The sequence below is a fragment of the Liolophura sinensis genome, chromosome 1 (genome assembly GCF_032854445.1).
Source record: "Liolophura sinensis isolate JHLJ2023 chromosome 1, CUHK_Ljap_v2, whole genome shotgun sequence".
Lineage (NCBI taxonomy): Eukaryota > Metazoa > Mollusca > Polyplacophora > Chitonida > Chitonidae > Liolophura > Liolophura sinensis.
Window position 1 is genome coordinate 11,827,543 of NC_088295.1, and position 23,823 is coordinate 11,851,365.

General features: G+C 37.8%; 2 protein-coding genes across 18 annotated transcripts in view; one reads left to right on the forward strand and one right to left on the reverse strand.

Annotated features, from left to right (window-relative positions):
• Positions 1-10,527, reverse strand: part of LOC135470370 (uncharacterized) — a 19,572-nt gene extending 9,045 nt beyond the window's left edge. For 3 of the 15 annotated variants that reach the window (XM_064749325.1, XM_064749359.1, XM_064749350.1), the window contains exons 1-9: positions 8,281-8,863; positions 7,842-7,950; positions 6,780-6,878; positions 6,023-6,100; positions 3,313-3,464; positions 2,625-2,745; positions 2,108-2,271; positions 1,214-1,343; positions 562-687 (exon numbers count right to left, since the gene is read on the reverse strand). In XM_064749325.1, coding sequence (XP_064605395.1) covers positions 2,133-2,271; positions 2,625-2,745; positions 3,313-3,454 — 402 coding nt within the window. In that variant the 5' untranslated portion in view covers positions 3,455-3,464; positions 6,023-6,100; positions 6,780-6,878; positions 7,842-7,950; positions 8,281-8,863 and the 3' untranslated portion in view covers positions 562-687; positions 1,214-1,343; positions 2,108-2,132. The other 12 variants (XM_064749291.1, XM_064749375.1, XM_064749282.1 and 9 more) reach the window with 11 other exon arrangements.
• A 70-nt stretch (positions 10,528-10,597) lies between these two features.
• On the forward strand, positions 10,598-23,362 carry LOC135470356 (nucleolin-like). Of its 3 annotated transcripts, none has more exons than XM_064749252.1 (13): positions 10,602-10,701; positions 11,491-12,878; positions 14,344-14,424; positions 15,113-15,182; positions 15,825-15,926; positions 16,184-16,372; positions 16,845-16,974; positions 17,231-17,361; positions 17,714-17,837; positions 18,107-18,255; positions 18,453-18,582; positions 21,425-21,549; positions 22,074-23,362. In XM_064749252.1, exons 2-13 carry the CDS (start codon positions 12,870-12,872, stop codon positions 22,421-22,423), a joined length of 1,590 nt encoding a protein of 529 aa, XP_064605322.1. In that variant the 5' UTR covers positions 10,602-10,701; positions 11,491-12,869; the 3' UTR covers positions 22,424-23,362. The 3 variants fall into 3 exon arrangements, with proteins under 3 accessions (XP_064605314.1, XP_064605322.1, XP_064605332.1); XM_064749262.1 differs by having other exon boundaries at positions 10,673-10,701; positions 12,799-12,878; XM_064749244.1 differs by lacking the exon at positions 11,491-12,878 and having other exon boundaries at positions 10,598-10,701.
• The last annotated feature ends 461 nt before the right edge of the window (positions 23,363-23,823 follow it).

Genomic DNA, 23,823 nt, shown 5'->3' on the forward strand with positions numbered 1-23,823 from the left:
ACAACCTCCTCTTTTAAAGTCTTAGGTGTGACTCGATCAAGGATTGATCCTGGATCTACCGGTCCCGAAGCGGATGCTCTACCCACTGTGCTATCCGGGACGGTCATGAATAATGAAGACACACCTTCACATCTACCAACAAAAACTTGTAGTCTTTTGCGAAGACCTTGTACTGAGTTTTCACTGACTAACACTGATTGTGTCAATCATTATTTGTACCAGAAACCTGAGTGTCTTTCGACAAGAGCCTAAAATCACAGGGTTGCAGAGTTTGTTGTAGAGAGAGTAAAATTACACATATTTGAATAAATTTATTCAACGGCAATATTGTTTACTGGTGAAGGTTACTTGACAGAGTAGTTGACTACACAATGCCTAATCACAGGTCTGACGTCTCTGTTTTGAGAGGCCGGTTTCTTTATGTGACAGGGTAACCATGTTGGGCTTTGAACCAACAACCTTTGGGACTATAGTCTGCCCAATACATCCTACCCAGTTACATTTACACACATTTATGCAATGAATGTCTGTATAATGTGTGAAAGTTTTGACAATACTGACCTGCAGTACGTCTTTCACCATCTGCAAACTGAAGTAAAATTCTACGCCCTTCAAGTTGAGTGTCCCTTTTTATCTATAAAAGCTTGAAGTGCATAGGCTGCTGTTTTGAAGTGAACAAATCCTATTCTGAAAATGAAATGTTAATCTTCAGGATAATGACATGTCAGTGGTGGCCAAAGTACAGTCAAAAATTAAGGTACATCCTTCTAAATACAGTATATAATGTGAATCCCACAAACAGAAAATTATCTTCATGAATTGTAGCATTTTAACATGTCCTTTTTACAAACCTCTTGTGCATAGAAATTTTGGACCTACACAAAGGCTATCTGCCTTCAGGGAAATTTACATGTAACTACCGGTAAGCATTCTTCTTAATATGGAAATACCGCAATGAATCATTTAAACACTTTCATGTTCACCATGTACATGTATAAAGGAAGAGAGCCAATGAAACCTGTATGACTCGATTTCTACACAAATACATGTGATCTTCAGAAATTTGAACATCGGTTGCTGAAACGTTTCTTTTGGGTCTGCTTCAAGGCATTCAGAAAAACTGCAATGTATAGGCAGGTGAAACTGGCCTGGACTCCACAATGTTTGAAAATAAAGACATCAAAAGTGGATGCCAGGTAACAGAAGAACATACCCTTTGGATCTTTCTTTATCTCTAAGCTTCAGAAGTCTGACTTTCACACAAGTGTCAAAGTACTTCTTCAGTGTTTGTTCCGTAGTTTCATACAGAAGGTTTTCCACAAACAGGACTTTCTTGTTATCATCTGAAATCATGAAGAATCAATACATGAAGAATCAATAAATGATCATGGAAAATGAAGGAGACAAACTTGTTGATTAACTGACTGATGCTTTAATGCCTTTTTAAGTCAGTTTTAAGGGTGGAGGAATAAACCAGTGCCCGATGTAAACAAGAAACCTTTGGCAAGATACTGATGAAACTTTCACACATGGTACATTCAGACATACATCTCATATTGGCAAGATAGATCGCCCCTGTGAGGCAGGGAAACAACAAATTTCCTGTCCAAGGCTGATATATCTATCAAGTCCAATGCATGAGGGGATTCCACAACATGACAATGGATTAAATAATACCTAAAATCAGTTCATGCTTTTAATCACAAAACTAGTCAAGGCCTGATTGACCACATGCATGTATCCGTTTCCTTTGACCAAGTGAGATGTATTCAGGAGTGGTTAGCATGCCAGCGCTGCAAAATGACCCATGAGCCTATGACCAATGCGGTCGCTATGAGTTCAAGTCCAGCTCTTGCTGGCTTCCCCTCTGATCGTACGTGGGAAACCCCGACAGCAACCTGCGGATTTTCATGGATTTCCCCCAGGCTTCCTTCCACCATTATGCTGGCCGCAGGCATCATATAAGTGAAATATTCTTGAGTACAGCGTGAAACACCAATCAAATAAAGAAATAAACAAAATTGAGCAGCTTAGCCAGCATGGGGCTAGGACCAAGAGTATCTTGGTCACATTCAGTAATGACGAAGACATTTAATAAATGGCCCACCTGCAGTAGTTGTATCTGCTGAAATCTATGAGGGTAAAGCAGAGCCAGGCATCAAAGACTTCTGAACTTCCAACTTTAATGGCTGTTTGTGTAATATTATCCCTTGCTTTATTGATACAATTTTCCCTGCTTCTTCCTTTGCACCAAAATCCAGCAGTGTGATCCTGAAAATATTCAAGAAAACAGATTAAACTTTGAATAGTGGTGATCATAATCAATAAATTATCCCACAAAATTACATTCCAGTCAGCTGAGGTTGTGCACACAATCCATGGTTGGTCAGTTCGTGGCTTTTATCACAGCATCCTACATGTACCTACAGAACCTTCAAGAACACTAAGGTTGCATACTGTCATGTGCACACAGACTAGAAACCATGTTCACAAAGACCAAATGTCATGGGTACTGAGACCAGATGTGAGACAATTTAAACTGCCCATGCCCTAATACATGCGACATATTTATGCAAAGGATAGGTATCAAACCCCACAGAAGTGGGGATATCTGTCTTGATTACCTCTTCTTTCCAGCCTGTGCTATTGGTAGCCGGACTTCCTTCACAGTGGGAAACAGTTTCTGGAAGTCTTTGACAATGGCCTCAGCAGACAATCCTTCAGCCTTCACCACATACACCTCTCCTGTAAACAACATAGTTTCTATTGTTTGAAAGCATGAATTAAAGGGAAATTTCTTTCACTTTAGAAGGGTGTCAAAAGCAGCGTTTTAGGGCAGACGAGCCAAACTTATTTTTGTTTTTTTCTTTCCCTTATGTTATAGAAATAGAAAAATGTTATTTCTATTTTTCTCTTGTATTTTGGAAGATCAAGGTAAAAGAGGGAATTGTCTGGCCAATATTCATGGTATATTAATGGCAATGAGCACATAATATGTGTAAGTGTTGCATGGTGCTAAGGTTGAGTGTTAACAAATGAAGTTCAATGAACTAGTGTCCAATGAAAGGTTGGACCCTGATAACAAAGGGATGAAATGGGTTAGAATTCCATAAGGGGGTTGGACCAAAATACCAAATGAATGAAATGGGTTAGAGTCCCATCAAAGGGGTTGGACGCCCATAACAAATGAATGAAATAGGTTAATATCCCACCAAAGGGGTTGGACCCCGATAACAAATGAATGAAATGTGTTTGAGTCCCATGAACAAGTTTCAGAGGACACTGTAGATGTTTGGATGGTGAGCACCTTACCAGGCTTTACTACTCCTACAGTGGGCGTTCGTTTTTGGTCAGAGGCCTCTTCATCAACCTCAAACTTGATACTACAACCAGCCACTGTCTGTCTGTTGAGCGCAAGGACTTTGTCCCTGTCTTCCTGGTCACACACTCTCATCTCAGCACACCTGTAAGTAGTACAGGTAAATGGAGATTTTCACCTTAGCTGCTTGAAAATAAAATCTAAATCTAAATTATATTTACGTGTTTTAGCCAATTGAGAAATTGACTGATTTATCAGGCATTTAAAGGCATGTTGAAAAATATTTCACTTAAACAACAGCGTTCAGATTTATGGACAGAGGAAACCACTGGTCTTTGGCAATCAAATGATAAACATTTCCACCTGTGATGCACTGTCATTCATGAAGCAGCCTAGTTGGACATCATACAAGTCTTTTACATACAAAAACATATCAGCATGTGCAATGTTCACCAGTAATATCAAAGTGTTCCATCTTTCATCTTAAGGGCTAGAAACTTTCAGAGAGCCTAAAGACAGCATTGGTGAGCAGTGTATTAGCCAGCGAGCCATGCAGCTGTAATTTTCACTGCCAAGACGGCAAAAGCACGGCCTAAAGTGTAGCTCCCCAAACTACAGTGTCAAAAGACAGAACGCCGTCACAGAAGTCTGTCACTGTCCCTATCTGAACCCAAGCATCCTTTCAATATGTAATGCTAATCATGTAACCATATGTGTTCAGCAAACTTTATGGTCATTCCGACAGAATCAGGTCAATCTGGCTGCCTCATTACATCTAGATGTTGTATTCCAGTAGAAGCACAGAGCCTTGTCCGCTAAGCATGTGTAATGCGATGTTGTTGTATTTAAGATTTATATTGGGAGTGGGCTGCTGTTTGAAATCAATTACTGAATCTACAATGTGAATTTACTACTAGTGAATTAAATTAGTTCAGTAACTGACAGGTGTATCTCCATGGGCAAAGTAATCATCATGGGAAACTGAAACTAATTCACTGAGCTCTTAAATTTTGTTGTAACAGGCTCAAAACAGAAGATTTCTTTTTTAAACCTTCGTGATCACAAAATCTCCAAGAGTTTGCCCTTATATCTTGGCATCAACCATTATGTTCCTCCCTGTTGGAGGCCCCTAATTGAGCCCCTTGTTTTGGCACCACATATGTACTGTTTGGAACATCTCATATTAAGCAAACCGCATGGTCAGGTGCAAGGATAATTTTTCTCTCAGCAAAAGTCAGGGATCATGTAATTGGCATGATCTGACAAGCTGTCAGATCCAGTCACCAACCCAATAATGCCAAGGAAACTTTTGTGGATAGACAATGTATTATTTAACTGATACATTGTTGTGATGTGAAAACCATGGCAGTTTTGAAAGGACAGGTGCCTTTTTTAAATCCACACAGGTAAGTTCATACACAAGGACAAGGCTTATGTTTCAACCTTAAACTTCATGCAACACAACACGATCTTGGCTTCCCTCTTCCTCAAATAACAGTGCTTTACAAGCAATGTAAATAACGTCAAAGTTAGTCAGTAATCTGAGGTGAGGCTCACTTGGGTGCTTACACTCAAAATAGTCAAGCATATGATGTAACCAGCATGAAGGATTTTTTCGTGTTTCTTTGAGGGTTCTTTGATAATAATAATAAAAAAAAATCGAAAGAGGAATTTACATCATAAACACTGCATAATTAACAAGAAGACGTTTATAACAATTATTAGACCAATATTAAGCAGACATAAATACAGGTTTCTGAGTAACATTTAATACAACTGAAAGAAGTAAGGTTCTGAATATAAATTTTATTTTACTAGGCTTGAAAATTGCTGATTTGATGAGAAACTATGTTTGCATTCACCTGCTATCCATTATGCACCTATATATTTTGTGTGGGGGTGGAGGATGGGAGGGGGGGTGAGGGGGGGGGGGGCAATGTTGGTGCACTCCCTGGTGCTTCATCTGCACTCTCTGTCTGCCAAATCCCAGCTAACACACTTTTGGTGAGATGCTCATTGGTCAAGTACACATACATCAGCTACATGTACACACATATGTCAGTTTGCTTGGCAGATGTCCTTTCAAGTTATACTAATCTATTAAATAACACAAAAACTTACAGCATCCACTCTGGTTGATTGACTTCCATGACCTTAATGTCTTTGATGTTTAAGAATTTTTTGATGTCAGCAGAAGATAAGGTCTTTGATGTGGTCAAAACATACACCTTCATTAAAACTACAACACCAAACAGCAGCCATATATGCACATGTATTTTATTTATTTATTTATTTATTTATATGATTGGTGTTTTGTGCTGTACTCAAGAATATTTCACTTCTATGTCTGGGGGAAACCCATGACCATTCGCAGGTTGCTCAATGACCTTCCCATAAACCACCAAAGGGGAAGCCAGCATAAGTGGGTGGCCCCTGGGTCACTGCGCTGTGTTAGCACGCTAACCACTACACAATGGAGACTCCTTATACATATGTGTAGAATCACAGTAAAGCACTTAGATAAGCTCAATTGCTCAATACAAATATTCGAAAGAAGACGATTTACATTTACAAACTTACAACTCTTCTTAAATAAAAACTGAACAGAAAAGATTGAATTTAAAATTACAAAACTGAAAGATATACCAATCCTCCTAGTTCTGTAATTCTCATGATTCAACAAAAATATTGACGATTTCTTACCAGTAGGGTCTTCACAAGATCCCCTGAGATAGTCATCCCCTTGCACATCTGAAATGTAAATATGATGAAAAAGCCTCCCTAAGTAAAGAATACAGAATGCACACATATACATGTATTACATCTGCATGTGAATATCTGTCTATCAGAAATTATTTGATGGTCCAGAAAATTGAAGTTCATGAATTACAATAAAGATTTACATTAATGTTACCTCACAATCTTAAACTCAGCTCACATGTACAGAATAATTAAGTTTTATAGACAACCACATGTGTTTCCTCTCACGACAGCCTTTGGTACCCTTTACATGTAGATGACTGTGTCACTTATGAGAATGTTAACTGGATCTTTAACATACCAGTAGTCCAGTTTACACAATGAAAAGCACACTCCAGGAGAGATCAGTAATTTCTTCTGTTAGATTCAACGTGTGTGTGAGCGCAAGTTTATACACTTATTTTTATATTTTTCACTTATATTATGGCAGTCAATTTTATAGGCCTGGTTTAACCATCAACCCTTGGTAAGTGACTGATGAACTTTTGCACATGTGACGTACAGACATTCTCACAACATTGTTGAAGGACAAGCAGTCTTCAATAAAAGATAGACTGCACAAAGGGACACACAAGCATTGTCTGCTTACCGTTACCTAGGCCCAGCAAATAGTGAGATTGGAGGAGGTTACATATTACCTGTCCAAAGCATCTCTAACCACTAGACCCCTCCCTATGAGCGCAAGTCATCTATTGGTTACCTGTATCCTGCTGCCCCTCCCATTGGGCACCCTCCTCCTCCTCCATCTGCTTGTATGCCTCACACTCCACCCCATCCTCGCCACAGACTTCCTCACAACCTACAACAATGGTGTATAACATGCTGCACCATTAACCACTCAGCCTGCCACGGCAACAAGTGCCACAATCAATACTTACCATGTTGGCAAGAAGGGATTAAGTCTCGGAGAGTAAGGATTATATAAAGAATGAAACAGGACTGTAGGACCTGAGAGGCAATGTTATGAAGTACAATGTCCCTTCCATGCCCCACTACAGAGGAAAAAAGAGATATTTGCAATGTAATGAAAATGAATGAAGTTCAGTTTTTGGGTATTTCAAGCATAGCGTCACATTTTAAGGTAATGGCACTAAGGGAATGTAATAAGCTACCTTATGATATTAAAAACATTCAATCAATATCATTATTTAAAACCACTCTTGAAGAATATTTGTTGACAGACAACCATTTCCTTTTTTTTTCCTTCCAGAATTCTAATTTGTGTGCCCATTAATTAGTTTCAGTTTTACCTATTTTTTGCTTCTTTTTTTCTTCTCCCAAATGTACCACCCTGAATATTTACACTAAATATTCCATGTATGTGTATTTTGCATTAGAACATGTCTAAATGACTTTAATTCCTCCATTACCCATCTTTCTGCAATGAATATACACATAGGCGCCTGCAATGAATATACATATAGGCGTGTGAAATTCATGGTGAATAAACTTAATAAAGCAATCAAGTTACAATTAGATTATGGTATCAGTTTATGCTCTTCTCAAAGTTTATGCACACATCGACAATGAAGTAATTACTTCCACGATTGGTCCACCAGAGCTGGCAACACCAGAATTTTTGGATCGCACTTCTAATAGTTTCACACCTTCAACAATAATCTTGCCTCAGTTTACATCGTAGCCACTGTTGTATGACAAGGGAGGTAACACACATGAGGCCAGTTTCATGTATCACTTTGCAAATGTACTCTCTCTGACCTTGCCTCAGCATATGAACATATTCACTGATGTCACCTCCTACCTCCTGTGTATTCTTCATCCATTAAATCCCCCGTTTCCTGGTAATCCACAATGTTGGGATCTTCTTCTAACTGTTCTGTCTCCTCACCTTTTGTCACAAATTCTTCACCCTGCTTAAGCATGGCATTCAATAAAATTGTGTCAGTCCATGCAAACAAATAAGGCAAACATAAATACCACATTGTTTTTTCAAAAAGTGTAATTTTTGGTCTGCACTAACAAACTGATAAGGGCATCTGTGTAAAACTGTTGGTCTTACTCATACATGTACAATAAAGTCTGCAGATATCAGACTTGGCCTCATAATTTTTAGCCACCATTATACACTTGCATACTCGATTTCTTCATTCAGTTGTCACACATTCCTAATAAAAATGATTTAAATCAACAGCTATGTACGGAACAACAACAAACTAATACATTAAGTTCATGAGACATACCATATGGTTACCAGTCAGTCTGCAGGATGGGGTCGAGACTTGATGCCATAACAGGTTCTCCTATGGTTAGGTCAGTAAGGTGCTGGGTGTTTGATGGGTGCTAAGTTTATATACTACAATATATTTTAGGTATGAGACCCATGAAAGGAAAACTGACATGCTAACTGCATATATTATATTTCAGATATCAGACCCATCAAATGAAAATGATAATGTAGTATTAACTTGATTTCAAATTTGTGTCCAACGTATGGAATAGCTGACAGGTCACAATACTGAGCAATACATAATGCAGTCTGGTGTAATGCATTATAGAAATTTGCAAAACTCAGTTTCATATGTTTATATCAATGCCTTTGCATAACATGGCAGACAACTTTTAAATAATGTCAAGGTTGAAGAAAAGGCAATAGCACAAAGCTGCCAACACTAAACTGCCTTTGTATAATCTACATCAACATGATTCATGCAGGTTTTATTGAATTCATTACGGTGTTAAATAGTTTATTTGGGCTTTATTTTTCATTTCAAATGGATTTGATATGAAATTTGAGCTGTTCTACCAAAATTATTTCCTCCTGATTCAATAATACCAACACTGCAGCAAAAAGAACATGACCACTTGTTGCCTCATGACAGACCCCACGAGGCCTACAGACACTACATATCTAATATCTTTTCAAAGGAGTTCAAATGTATGGCCGCAATCCTGAAACAGAATGTGGAGTATATACAGTATTTTCTACCCATGTAAAGGTTTAAAGGCAAAGGCATTGTGGCAGATTGACAAGTTTATATTTACTTATTTGATTGTTGTTTATGCCAATCTCACCAAATTCCCACATATACAATGGTGGTAAATCTTGTAGGTTCAGGAAACAAGTTTGACAGCTAAAAAATTTTACCATATGCGAAATACAGACTTATAAGCCATGAAGATATGGAAGACAACATAATGTTCTTCAGCAACTGTAACATTACGCACGAGACAGACAGTTGAAAATCAGGAAAGAGTGTGTTGTGTGTTCGTCATATATTAGGGAACTTTAAAAACAAGGTTGAAGCATAAGATTTAGTGTTCATAATATATATCTGACTTGTAAGGTATGACTTAATTTGCTATAAAAAAATAAAAATTGCTGGAATGACAGTAAAAAATTTACATATTTATTCTGTGATTTCTCTGCGCTCTGCTGTAGGAGAGACATAAATGACTTCAGATTAACAGGCCTACATGTATAAAAGTACACTTTCAGATACTACCTTTAACATTTACTTTAATACGTATGCAAAACTTGAGTTCAATATATTGAGTATTTTTTAGATACCACCATTACATTCACCTTTACACTGCTTTAATCGTGTTAATTTTTATTGGCTGACAAAGCTGGCACTCATGCAGGGCGTGACATGAGTTCGCCATGTAACGTGTAAGCCTCCAGGTAACTAAAAAATCAGAAGCTCAGTGAGTTTAATGACAGCCATTCATTTTTTTTTTACAGTAAATTTGCAGTTTATACTATAGTTACACCAGAAAGTAAAACTAGTAGTAGCATCATTGCTTGCAAGAAACCTGGAATTTTTTACCATAAGTAAATGTTGGTGATGTAAGTTTTGCACAAGGAATTAATTATCAATCATCATTTTATCTTAACTTTTAAAAATTTAACTTTCATGTTTGCTCTTCAACCCAGGTGACCACAACACTTGATTAAGTATCTGGAATCTGAAGAGGAAACTATGGATAAGTCAGTACAAACTGCAGTTACAAATAAGTGAAACCGAAATCTGCCTTCAAAGGTCCTACCTCAATGTGTTAATAAAAATTAAAATACATCAATTTATTAACATTATATTCTAGTCTTGGGTTCACTGGGCACTTAAATTATTATTAAATAACATTTTTAACATTTTACCAGTATATGTTTACTGAATAATACATCATGCTAATCCACAGAGCAATGTCAATGGGCATAATGCAAATCGTCTTTCGTTACCGGTGTTTCAAATCATGTGTCAGCACAGTGTGTTGGTTGTTCTTGTTGTAACTTTCTTATCTATGTACGTAACTTACGACGCCTACGAGCTGTCATAGTAATCTAACTGTTGGGTACACAAGTTTTCACCCTTATATTCCCTCTATTGTTTTTGTTAACATATTGAGACATACTGACAGCAAGCAACTGAAATTCTTCTCTAGGCCTACAAGTCGGTAACCCAGCCAGTGAAAAAAAAGTCCCTACGACCCAAATTCAGACGACTGCAAAGTGGCAATTAACTAGCCGAAGATGCACGGAAATTACCGACTTGTACCGATCGGACTACAGGCAAAACGGACGAGGAAGAAAGGCGTTCACCTTTGTCAATCGCCCAAAAATGGCTCGTTCTGCTGCGCAAGGAAGAAAAAAGAAAACACCAAAGGTATGTAGTCATCTGTTGACATGCCAGTGGTTTAATGTTACATATATATAGTAATCCAATTTCACAGAGTTATTGTATCTTTGGGTGCACTTTACATACATTTTAACTGTTGTTGTTGTTATTGCTTTTTGATTAGGCTTATATGACTTCCTCACGAGCTAGCTAGCTGATCAGGCTGAGATCTATGATACATATACTAGCTCTCTCACTCACACTACATGAAATCATTTGCCTCCAAACAATGGCGGCTTTGGAGTGTTAAGGTGGCTGAAAAAGTATCTACTTCATCATTGTTCACCGTCCACTAGGCATTAAACTGCCTAATAAGCCATTTCCATGTGAAGGTCTCGGTCAGTGAGATTGTCAAGGTGTGCGTTCATTCAAGGCCTTGGACAGGGAATTTATAGATTCGCCAGTGCTGATAATTTGTTACTGGGAACTTTGTGACAGGAAGCAGTCAACCTCACTTGTGAAACCATTTGTGCACCCTTACATTTGTTGGTGTTTCATCAATATTGTGTGTAAGTCTGCAGGTCATACATGAAAAAATTGACGTGCCACAGGTGAGTGTTTTTTCTCCATCCAGGACGGTTTCCTCTACTCATAACATTGACCACCATTCTTTAAGTGGAACATTGTTGTTTTTTGACATTAAACAATTGCCAAATAAATAAATAAATAAATAGTATTCCTAATGATATGCTTTTGCACATTGGTGTTTCTGACCTGAGGGTGTAAAGTGTAGCTTGTTACATGTATGCTATAGTATTAATACTGTTACTTTTTAAGGTGTGTTTGCATGTGACTTCATCACCCCAAAAAGAAAAAGCAGTTAGAAATGGTATAGCAGCTATGCTCTTATGTAGCAAACTAACCTTGTTTGGAAGCATATTTTCCACATGATGGGACCATATCAGCACCCTACCAGAACAGCTGCATTTTGGGAGGGCTTGGAGTGCAGTGATATTAACATTTGTTGGTATGTCAGCTAAGTAACTCATTACACATGTGATCTTAGTTATTGTTTGACAGTTTAAAGTTTATTGTTCTGGTCACAATATCACATCACATTGTTGGTACTGACAATATAGCTAACATGAAAGCTTGTTGAATTGTATTCTTATCTTCATGCACTCAAAATTTTTTCGGGAACTATTGGAGGCTTTAGTGCGAAAATAGCATATGTAAAATAATATATGTAGATGCTTTGTCTTTTATGAATGTCACAGTTTTTTCTTCTTCTGTAAAACCTTCAGATATATTTTTATGAGGATATATTACTTAGAATGTACTTTGTAGTATGGTTTGAAGAAACTAAAGAATCATTGTATTCAGGTACTGGTTCTGCCTTGCCTGGGTATTTACGAAAGAAAAGGAAACTCAGCACGTATTAATTAAATGATATTTTGATGCATTGGCAGACAGTCTGATGTTTTATTTCAGTCTGGTTGTATTTGAGTCCTACATTGTGTGTTGAAGTTCCTACTGTCTTATTTTTAGAAGATCATGGATGTTGTGTATTTTTATACAGGAGCTGTCATCCAAGAAGATTCCAAGACAAGCGACTTGTTTGATCAGAGGCAGTGTTCATTATTTCAACCCTGTTCAGTACAGTCTGCTGTTTGAGACCTGTTTCAGCTTCATGTCTATTAATGATCATATTGGCTTCATTCAGGTGCCATGTGACAAGGCTGAATCTCAAGCCCTCTTGACAGCTGGTCCAGTACTTTGGCCAGGACATGTCTGTTGGTGAAGCTGACCACCATGTGACCTGTCAAACTAGTATGGCTAACAAAGTCATGTATGTGTTCCTAAAGAGTGGATAGAGTTGTATTCTTACTCCTGATGATGAATACTTTGTGTGTGCTAAGCAGCTTTTCATTGGAACAGGTACACATACATGTCCAATTTAAGCTGCATAGTGAGACTGGCATTACCCTTAAGAACATGCCACTGTGGTACAGATTAAACCCACACCCTAACACTGCTGCATAATGAGTATGAATATATAAATGTTCAGCCAAATTGGCCAGCTACATGTACCATGTCAACTGAACTGCTTTGGTAATTCACGGCTGAAAGTAATCTGCCCTTCAGACGGGAAAAGCGGGCAGCTGACTGTGGTAAGAGGCATCCTAGAGGAGCGAAGCTGATGGAGTGACCAGAGGATGAGAAAGGTACCACTTATCACTCCCTACATGAGTCACACCAGCTACCTGCACACCACCCACAGATGCTTTGTGCGGCTAAAGCAAGGTCAAGGTTTTATAGTAAAGCATGGTGCTTCAAACAGGATTATCACAAAAACATGGATGTTCTGTTTGCTTCTCCCTAAATGACAATTACATTTTCAGACAGGAACAAACTGATCACATGTAATTGTAATTCTACACATGTATATAGTATTACATACAGCTATAGTTTGTGTTGTGTATGCCAATCTGAATTTAGCTATTCAGTGTCCATATGTGAGTAATTCCTGGACAAGAACATGTATGGAGATGTGAACATCACCTTCAGTGACATGGCTACCACATTATGTTATCAAGTGTCTGAGAAGGGAGTATTATCATACCCAGTTGTGCATACATGTATATTCTGTGAATACTATATGCATATATGTATATCCATGAAGGTGAAAATGTTCTGGTCTGTGCTGAAGGATCCTGACCAATGGAAAGATGTGGCATCCACTTATATCTTAAGCCATCATTATTAAGGAAGAACCTGCGTCTATGGTTACTTGTACCTGGAGGCAAAAATATTTTACCCAGGACATAAGTTAGAATGGACAACATATTTGCCTGTTGTTGGGAAAGAAGAACAGTGGTAGTGTTGAGACGACTTGTCTGTGATATGTGACACAGTCTGACATTTGAAAGTGACCATCTGCCCTGGTATTTTGAGTTTTGTACATTAAATCTTGAAATATAGACAGCACATGCCTCACTTTCTTTTTTTAATGATTTCTTTATTATACAATTGTTTTTTTTATAAATGTCGTGATGTTTAGTTAGTTTCAGTTTAACCTGAAATGTTGTGACAGTGACAATCTAATAAAATAAACAGTTAAATGTAAATAACTCAGAAGATCTAATCAGAAAAAATAAAACAGATTTAGCGGCAGTTATTTGCTTGGGTTTTGGTCAGTACATACTGGATATTTTTGTAACATTTGCTTTTTCGCTACAGTAGACTAATGCTCAGTCTAGCCCTAGTCTGCATTTTTATTTTACATCTAGACTATTAGTTAAGACAAGGGCTCTCCTTTTTCCATATCTCAGAAGTTTGCTAAGTTTTGTCAACCAAGTGATCTGTACCCAGGAGGGATTTCAATTTTCAACATTTCAGACAATATGTGTGGTGGTTTGTCACTTGATGTGATGGGAGAATCATGAAGGTTTGCAAATGTGTCCAGGAAACCTGTATTTTATTTGTCTTACAAATGACATTAGTGCTTGTAGAGAAACATATCTGTCACAACATTTCAGCTTTCAAATTACACTGTTGAAAATGCTTGAACTGGTGTGTTGCATGCAGTATTGGGTATGGCTGATGAAGAATACTTTACATCAGTAGTTGTAGTGGAATATAATGTTTGATCTCATACCATCATATTTGTGTTTTATATTTATACTACAGAACACACCTACTAAGGCTGCAGAGCCCACACCTGAAGAGTCGGAGGCAGCTGAGGGTGGTCAAGAAGAAGCTCCAGTTGAGGTATGTTATTCAATACCATCTGTCTAATTTCTTTTCTGATCTTGCTCTGATGTCAAATTTGGCCAAGGATGTTCCCAAACCAGCATCAGAGCATGCTTCATTTAAAACTCTGATTCATTTACCTGCCCTTATCAAATGTGTTGAAGATGTCAGTGTAAGCATCACCAACACTAAAACACAGACCCATGCAGCCTGGGAAATAACTGATTGATTTCTGCTAAACAGACAAAAAGATCAGGATCATAAGGGTCTACAAACTTCAGGCCATGACATGTATTTGTTTGGGTGACAGACTGCCACGTTAACCGCATCAGGTTTTTGAATGTAGCGTGCTCTGATTCCATGACAGAGTTCTTTGTTCAGAGGCAGTGTTTTCTTATTTCAACCTTGTTCAGTACAATCTGCTGTTTTAGACCTGTTTTGAGACCTTGGCTGCGCAAAGTTTTGCGAAACCTAACGTCAGATTAATCTATGACTGTAATTTCAAGCCAGGTATGTATTTCCCTGTACATGTAGCTCCCTGCATATGTATTCTTTGCCATGCTGGTAGGATGAGAAAAGTTTGAACATTGACATTTTGAACCTACAGTTCAAGTTGCTTGGAATCCTGCGAGTCACAGTGCGGAAACACTGTAATCTGGTGTTTGTGCTCCCAAGATAATGGTATGATGTTTATCTGATGTTCTAGGGGGCAGCAGATGCTGGGAATGATGTCACAGAACAGATGGTAACAGATGATCTTCCTGTCACTACTGAAGGTACATAATATAATATGCCTGTCTCAGTATAAATTGTATTTTACTCATGTCTTAAGCAAATGTGTCCTAAAAAAAGTGGTTATTTTGTTTTCCTCTAAGGCTTGGCTTGTGTTGTCTTGTTACACACTAGATTGAAGAACAATGCAGGGGTTTTCTAGCCATAAGAAAAGTCAGAAAATTGAGTTTTCAACAAATCTTCATGAATTTTTTGTTCTTTTATGATAAACAGATGAAAGAGCTGGGATTATTGAGTTTTAGTTATTTGAATTACCATAGTTTTTGCACCATATGCGCAGTAGTTCCATTAAGTTGAGTTTCTGAAAGAAAAATGGCTTGAAAACCTCCAGCAATGTAAAGGAAATAGTTTTAGTGTAATGCATGTGACCAAATAATTTGATTTGCGCTGTCAAACATGCAATGTTTATACATTATGTGGAATGGAGCTTATAAATGCTTGGACTTTTGTAAAATATAAATTTGAATTTAATACTAGTTGAAGATTTACACGAAGAGCAGTTGCATTGTGAAGTGTGGCTGGTGTTTGGTTGTAAGAAATGAGACCATTGCTGTGGTCAGTGATTAGGAAGCCTTGAAATTTTGTTGTGCTCTGTGGATGTTGAATGGTTTATGTGTGTGTTACAGATGAGGTCAATGCCATGAATGAAGAAGAGGAGGAAGAAGGAGACATGGATGGAGCAGAAGTGGAAGGAGAAGGGGACATGGAGGAGATGCAGGCAACAGAAGGTAATGCTGGTGTCAAAAAAGCCTGCCTCGTGTTCAGGGAACTCTGTTAATGTATTGATCACCGCATATCTCAGTCAGTAATACATTTATGAAAATTATTGCTGTCAGAGGCAGGTATATATATCCAGTCAACAAAAATATATTTGGCCAGGCTTCTGTAGTGTATGGGGTTGGACAGACTTTACATGCAGTGTGCTTAATTAGATTTATCTCATTGGTTTGTTGTTTTGGCTTTAATTTAGAAAACTGTGTTCTAGATCCAGAGGAAGAAGGTGGAGAGGGCGATGAAGAGGATGAAGAAGGTGATGAGGAGGAAGAAGAAGGTGATGATGATGATGAAGAGGAGGAGGATGAAGATGCTGATACTACAGGTGGCAGCAAACAAGCCAAGAGGAAGAAAGCTCAGGCTGGAAACAAAGCCAAGAAAGCCAAAGTCGATGAAGCAGGTGTGTTTGGGCAGATTTAGATCCTAGCCTGGTTCTGATATGCTTATGTTCATAGCAGTCATCTCAGTATTGTCTCCTGATGTAATGACTGCTCCAGGATACATCAAATGTAATGGACTTGGAGCACAGAGAATAAAATCAGAGCAGTGACCACAGTGAGATAATTGGCAAATGGTCATATGTAACCAGTGAATATAGCTGTCAGTTGACCTCATTTAGGGATAACTTTTATTGCCTTTTTTTTGCTTCTGCAGTCGTCGGTTTACCTCAGTTATGGGTAACTTTTGTTGCTTCTTTTCTTCTGCAGTCGTCATTGAGAAGGACTTAATGTGGTAGTGCACAGGAGTGTCTCCAACAAGATGCATTAGTCGGGCTGCAATATGACTTGTGTGAAATCAGTTAAACCTGTTACTTGCCCGTAATCAGATAACATAAGATTGTGTTAAAGTAATGCCCTCTGTGTTTCTTACAGTGTGTATGAATGTCTACGTCACTCGTTCACCGAGTGAGAAGGCATTTAATGAAATGTTCCAGAAATTTCTGACCGAGAATGATCTGGAGGTTAAGGAAATCACAAGGAATGATGAGAGGAAATGGGAGCTGTAAGTTTATCATCACAAACCTAAAACTCCTTCACACATCTACAGTATTTTGTCACTTATTGCAGCGCTAAATGTTTAAAAGCAGAGTTATGAAAAAATGTGCATGTTTATTATAATTGCTTACATATCTACTTGACCACTTGTCTCAATGAATGGCCAAAGTGCTAAAATCATACTGTTCACATTTCTTATTCATGTCACCTGTTATTAATATTCAGCACTATTGAGCTTCACAGAACATGATTTGATATCTCAGGTTTGGGATGATGGAACTGAAGAAACAAGAGGATGTAGAGAAGTTCATGTCTTTGTGTGGTCAGGAAGTTGGTGGAAGAGAAGTCAAATTTGAAGAAATCAAAGAAAGCAATATTGATGGATTAACAGCTCGTAAGTTTAACAAACCTGTGTATGGTAAAGAGAACTAGCATATATAATGAAAGATATTTTTGATTGTACCAAAATGAATGCGAGCAACTTGCAAGATAATGTGTATTTTCAAGCATTATTTTATGGTAAACAAAGTCAATCTTGCAGTGGAAATAAATAGGCTGAAGTAAATGTTGCCTTTCCCGTGAACATAAACTTATTCTGTGTACATTTATGATGTCTTTCATATTTCTTTGTGGACCATTTTTATACCTTCTACTATAAACAGACATATAAAAATGTTGAATATTCTGTGATTTGTGCAGTTTCTGTCCATCTCTGTTATTCAGTTGTTGCTGTCTTAATATTTCAGCTGCAGAGAAGGTTTTATTTATTGGCAATATACCAAAGACAACCACCGTCAGTGATCTAAGGACTCTCTATCCAACAGCCAAGGAAATCTTCTTCCCTATGTCCAGACATGGGGAGAAAAGAGGGTAAGCTGTAGAGCTTAAAACTTCCCACACAAATCCTTATAAGGAGAATGTCTTTGTTGCGTTATCCAAACTTTAGTTTAAATAGTGTAAGAACATCTTTTGCAGCGCACTTTTAATATTTAGTATGTACTATTAAAAGTGGTCTTTGATCTGATGCTGAGACAGTGAGTGTTGATACACCTGACATAAATAAGTTGAAGAGCTTCTTTGATGAACTGAAAGATTCATGTTTTATATGTAGAGGATTGAGTATGTTTTCTTTTGAACAGATTCGTCTTTATTGAGCTTGAGAGCAAAGAGGAAGTTGATGAAATGATAAAAACACGCCAGGGAGAGAAACTGGAGGGAAATGAGCTGTCCATAGGAAGGTACATTCCTAAAAAGAAGAACAGAGCTTTAACAAAGAAACAAAATGGAGGTATGTACTATATACACAACATATTAGTATTGTATGGAGAAGCCACATGTATAGTTCCATGGAATTCAGGTTCATTTAACCATTACTTTATTTCAAGTGCTATAAATGGAGGTGATGTAAAAACACCAAACATTGACATACTGTTTTTCGTGGACATTAAGATTTTGGATTATGCACATCTGTTTTTAAATTTGTAGATAGCACAAAGAAAGTGCTATTTATTGGCAACCTCAATTACAACACTACCCAGGAGAAACTGAAGGAATTCTTCACCAATGCAGAGTCTGCCAGAATTCTCATGCACCCACGGAACAAAAGGTCAAAAGGGTATGTTAAATCTTTTACTATCTGTCAGGGTTTTTATTGAGTTAACATTCACTGTTTGCTTACATGTCAGTCAGTGCTGAACAGAATACTTTAGAGAAACAAAAAAAAATCTTCATTTGGAAAAAAACATTTGTAGAGATCTGTTAGGGACCCTCCCAGCAAATCATTTGCATTCATTTAGTTGTTTTTTTTCTCCAAAAAACCTAATCCAGACTACACCCTTCATTTGCCCCATTGGTTTAGATGATTATAAGGAATCAAACGAATCCCCCTATCAGTTGACCACTGCATAGTGGTACATTTAAACATTGTTTTGTAAACTGGTGATCGGCAAAGCAGCTATTAGTGCGAGTCTATAACAAATCCGAAAAACAACAACAACAGTCGCTCCACTTGTGAAACCTTTTCCCAAGAAAGTTCAAGTGTCGCACTGATATATTTTGACAATATTCCCGAGTCCACCGATACCAAGTATACGGGCCTAATAACGCATGCAGGCCTACGTACACGTGTGTCCAGTCATGCTGGGTCCTGCAGTAGCACTGGAGATTTTGTACAAGCTGATGTCGAGTGCTGACTTGTATACTGTGTAGCGGATGTTTGTCCAGATTTGGGCAAATCTTAGCTTGAGATTTAATCCAAAATATTTAAGTCTTTTAATGTGAAATGTTATATCCTGACTTGTGACTCAGGATGTTGCCCAGACCATCATGCAGGTGTTGATGACTCCTGCTGTTGAGACCTGCTTCCCACTGATTGAAAGTTTTCGTTGTCATATGTAAGATTATAACCAGGTGTCAGCATTTACTCATCTTGGTCAAACAAAATGTGTAGAAGTTATCATACCAGCTGGCGTAGAGATGATTACTGAAAGCTGTTTAAAAATCTCTACGGGATACATACACGCTGTCAACTTTCAGCTTTTATCTGAAGTCTTGTTTAATATTTTAATTGTGATTTTTGTTATGTTTTTGTTATCTGCTGATATTTTTTAACATAAACAAGTAGTGGTTGTCATGCGTAACTCTGTATTTCACATAGTATAGTTTGTTTCTCTCTTGTCCCAGTGAAAAGTATCAGTTCAATCCAAGCCTGAAATAATTGAGTGAGGCTTCCAAGGGATGGGAAAATAGGCAATGTGTTCACTGGAATGTGTTATACATTATTGCATTATTTGTATCTTCTAGCATGCATTTAAAATAACTAGGGTATATATAAATACGCATATGGATTACATGTTGGCAATTCTGTGCTAAATTTACCGCAGACATTGTTAGGACAGTCATCATGTTGTCCCAGGGATTGAGGAATACCTTCCAGAACCTCACCTGTAAAGCATTGGGGGAAAAGGTCACATTTTGAAAAAAAGGTCACATTTTGCCACTTCAGTATTGACCAGTAAGGCCTAGCTGTACAAAATAATGTCACGAAAGCTCTGCAGTAAAACACAGACTATCTGGAAAGCTGAAATTTATACAAATCCAACGGATACAAAAACGCTGACAGCGATTAAAGAATAGGCATTTTCCTATGGCATAACTGTGGGAGGACCGTTTTCTTCACCCATGCCGTTTGTTACTGAGGACGTCAACATATGCATAGATTGATAAAGTCCAACATAGTATGATAACAGTGAGCTTTAATTTATTTATTTATTTGATTGGTGTTTTACACTGTACTAGAGAATATTTCACTTTATACAATGGCAGCCATCATTATGGTGGCAGTGGGTTTTGAAGTCATTATGATAGAAGTCCACACTACATTAATGCAATACTTTATTTGCCTTCAAATTCTCCAAGAAATAAATTAGAAACTGTCATTCTTAACTTAATCTATTTTGCAATAGTTAATTTTTGGTGAATTGATGCCCTCTCGATGGGCCTCCCCATCCTCCGCATTCTTGAGGAGAATGAGATGTCTCATGTTATTCTCCCGCCAAGGTAGAAACGTGGCTAGTCCGGGGAAGCCTGATCTGTAGTTGAGCACAATTGTTTTACCCTCATCAGCATTTCTTGCAAGTTTTATTCACATGTAAGGGAGAGTTATTAAGGGAGAGTTATTAAGTGATGAATAGGCAATCCTCCGAGTTCCATTCGCATATGTAGGCCCCATACACGACTGGCCATGGAGACAAGTGATCTGTAAATTCCAGACACATTGTGTGGAGCGTTCTGTGTAAATCATGCCACACAACAATCGACACATTGGATACATAACATTTTCTTGAACCAAGTAACTAAAAGGTGAGGAAGCTAAAATTAAAACTGATTCGTAACTTAATTTGGTATTTAATTTATTAGCCTTTGCCATGTAGGAAAGATAAACACAGCTGGACCATGTCCTATCAGTTGTGATCTGTGATGCGTGCAGTTGTCGTGCTAGCGGGACTACTTTGGCCAGACCTGCTCTCTCTACAGCTGGTTCTGATGATCGGCCGCAAGGAAAAAACGAACAAACTGGACACCCATCGTTTGAATGTTCGTTCATTTCATTTGTTTTAACCAAGCCCGAAACAAAATGATTTATGGAGACCGTCCTTTAATATTCTTGTTTTTAGCAGTGTTTGTTCACTCATGCTAAAGTGGAGCATATTATTGGATCAACCGGGAGTTTCTGTCCATGTGCCTGTTAGCGGCTTCAGTTATAGAGGCCGCTATATAGAAACCTTTTGGAACTAGAAATTTTTTGGGGCAGGTACACACATTTCATGATATGATTCAAGATGAAGCCGTTCTTTGTGAAGCCTTTCAAAGAGTTGTTCAAACTCTGTTTTTGCAGCCAAATACCTAGTAGACTTTCAGTCAGTCATATTTATTAAGATGTGCCCATCTTCTTGCAGTGTTGGCTTTATAGAGTTCAGAACTCCTCAGGATGCCCAGAAGGCTCTCAAAAATTACAATGGAGCCATCATTGATGAGAGAGAGATATTTCTGGAGTTTGCAGACCATGAACCGAGTACAGCAGGTCAGTGTTAGTCATGACATGGAATATAACTGACAAGTCTGTGCATTAGAAAACCTTACTTCCTTTTTAAAGACGCCTGCTTGGAGTCTGATCTGTAACAAAGGAGTAAGCAGATGAATTTCAAGATGGCAATGCATTGTGGTGTAAGGTTTGTCGCCAGAATATCCAATGATGTTGCGATGTTTTTGAAAATTTTCTCTTTTGTAGTCATCATAAATCATGCATTTTTTTGCATTAATTTACCATTGATGCCTTTTCTGAATGTGTTCTGGAATGTCAGATGAGAATATGTGTATTTATTTGACTGGCATTTTACGCGGTTTTCAAGAATATTAAACATATGCAAAATAGGTCAGGTTCATGGATGGAGAAATTGAGAGGAAGTCACCCTATGCTAGAGCAAGCTTATCAGTGAAGGCCAGATAAGTTGCAGCCATAGTTGTGCTTTAGCCAAATGCTACAAGACTGCTTGACTTTCTGACCTCTCTATCAGTGTTACATGGTGTCTGCTTTTTTTTTTTCAGCTGATTACAAAGGCCGATTTGACACAAGAGGAGGTCGACAAGGCTCTGGGGGATTCCGACAAAGTTTTAATCGGCCAAACTTTGGGGGCGGCTACGGAGGTGGGGGAGCTATGAACTTTGGAGGAAACCGATTTATGAACGATTATGAAAGCCGCCTTCTCCAATCACGCTTTGGAGGTTATGGTTTTGGGGGTCAGATGGGATTTGAGGGTGGGTTTGGAGGCAATATGGGAGGTTACAGGTCCAATTTTAACTCCGGAAATCAAGGCGGATATGGGCAGAGATATGGGCAGGGTAGTCGTAACTTTAAAAATAACAGGGGAAATAGCAGAGGAGGGAGGAGATTTTAGATCTCTGTTATCTTCACGTCCTGGAGATGTAGCACGTAGTTTGCACTCAAGTGTGTAATGTATAGGTTACATTTGTGTTATATGTACTTTTTATTCCATTGATCAGGAAAACAAAAACCCTTTGTTTTTTGGGAGGTTTCTGTTGCAAATTTTGTTTTGGCAAACATTTAAGCGTTGGTGCATAAATATTTATTTATATTCCGTGTTTTAGTCAATACTGTTTCATTTCTGATTGTAGACTTTCAGTTTCTATTCTTTCCAAAAGCTTTGTCTGCTAAGTTGACTCGGGAATTAAAAAAGGATGAATATATATATCATTGTAACATCTGCATTGTACTCAGAATATCTGAGAACATAATCCCAATATAAAACATTTTCATTTTTGTGGTGTCAATATATGGGATACATTTGCATATTCCTTCATTTTTTCAATTCTAGTGTAGCAGCTTTGCTTCTCTCCATATCACCATACTTAAAACAGAGTGTTGTTGTGAATTAAGCGAATCAACCACCTTCATAATGTTAACATACTGTTTTTTTGGTATAACTGGAAAGAATAGCAAATTATGTAAATTACTAAAAACAAAACTGTAAATTGTTTGGGAAAAACATCTCAGATTTTTAAACCAACTTGTGACAATACTAAATAGTGCTTGTCTCACCTGTGTTTTTCATTCAGAAGTCTGTGTGTGTATAGATTATGATGCAGTACCAAGACTTGTCAGGAGATTCAGATTCATTGTCCCACCTAAACTGAGGAGTGTGGTCTCCATGAAGCATGTGCTCTCATTCGAGATAACCCCCCTCCCCCCTCCTTCTAGATGCATAGATGGTGTTAGGTTGTGTACTGTCACGTCATTATCTCATTTTTAGCGTTCATATTAAAACATCTCATACGTTTCACAACATTTGTAGTAAATATAAAATGTTTTGAACTTACATGCTCTTTGTTATTTATGTGTCCAATTTATATCAGTCTTCAGAGCCTATTGTTTATTCCAAGAAAAACATTGTAGCAAACCAGCGAAGATGTACCAGATTTCATTTTTTAATAATTCACTTTGTTAAAGCAACTATCAATACAATGTTACTTTACAATGAAATTACGAAATTTTTTTTTATGCCGTCTTTGTTAAAAGACACATGAAAACCTAGAAATTCATTCCATATAACCCTAGCGACATGTATAAGGGGATCTATTGTTGGCTAAGTGCTTTAGACCCTTGGGCATCTATTGTTGGCAATAAGGTACAGAATTTGACTTCTGGTTAGGAGCCGAAAAAAGTACATGTACATATCGCTTAATTTTGGCCACTAAAATTTATGCTCTACCCACAAAATGTAATCCCAATTTACTGATAAACATAAAGCAGTTAACTGCACCCACAGGATGGTTGACA

Bases quoted from the DNA above. Each gene is read 5' to 3' on its own strand.
- LOC135470356 (XM_064749244.1), top strand. From the start codon at position 10,657: ATGGCTCGTTCTGCTGCGCAAGGAAGAAAAAAGAAAACACCAAAG. The intron at 17,362-17,713 runs GTAAGTTTAACA...TTAATATTTCAG, and splicing joins TATTGATGGATTAACAGCTC to CTGCAGAGAAGGTTTTATTT. The intron at 17,838-18,106 runs GTAAGCTGTAGA...TCTTTTGAACAG, and splicing joins AGACATGGGGAGAAAAGAGG to ATTCGTCTTTATTGAGCTTG.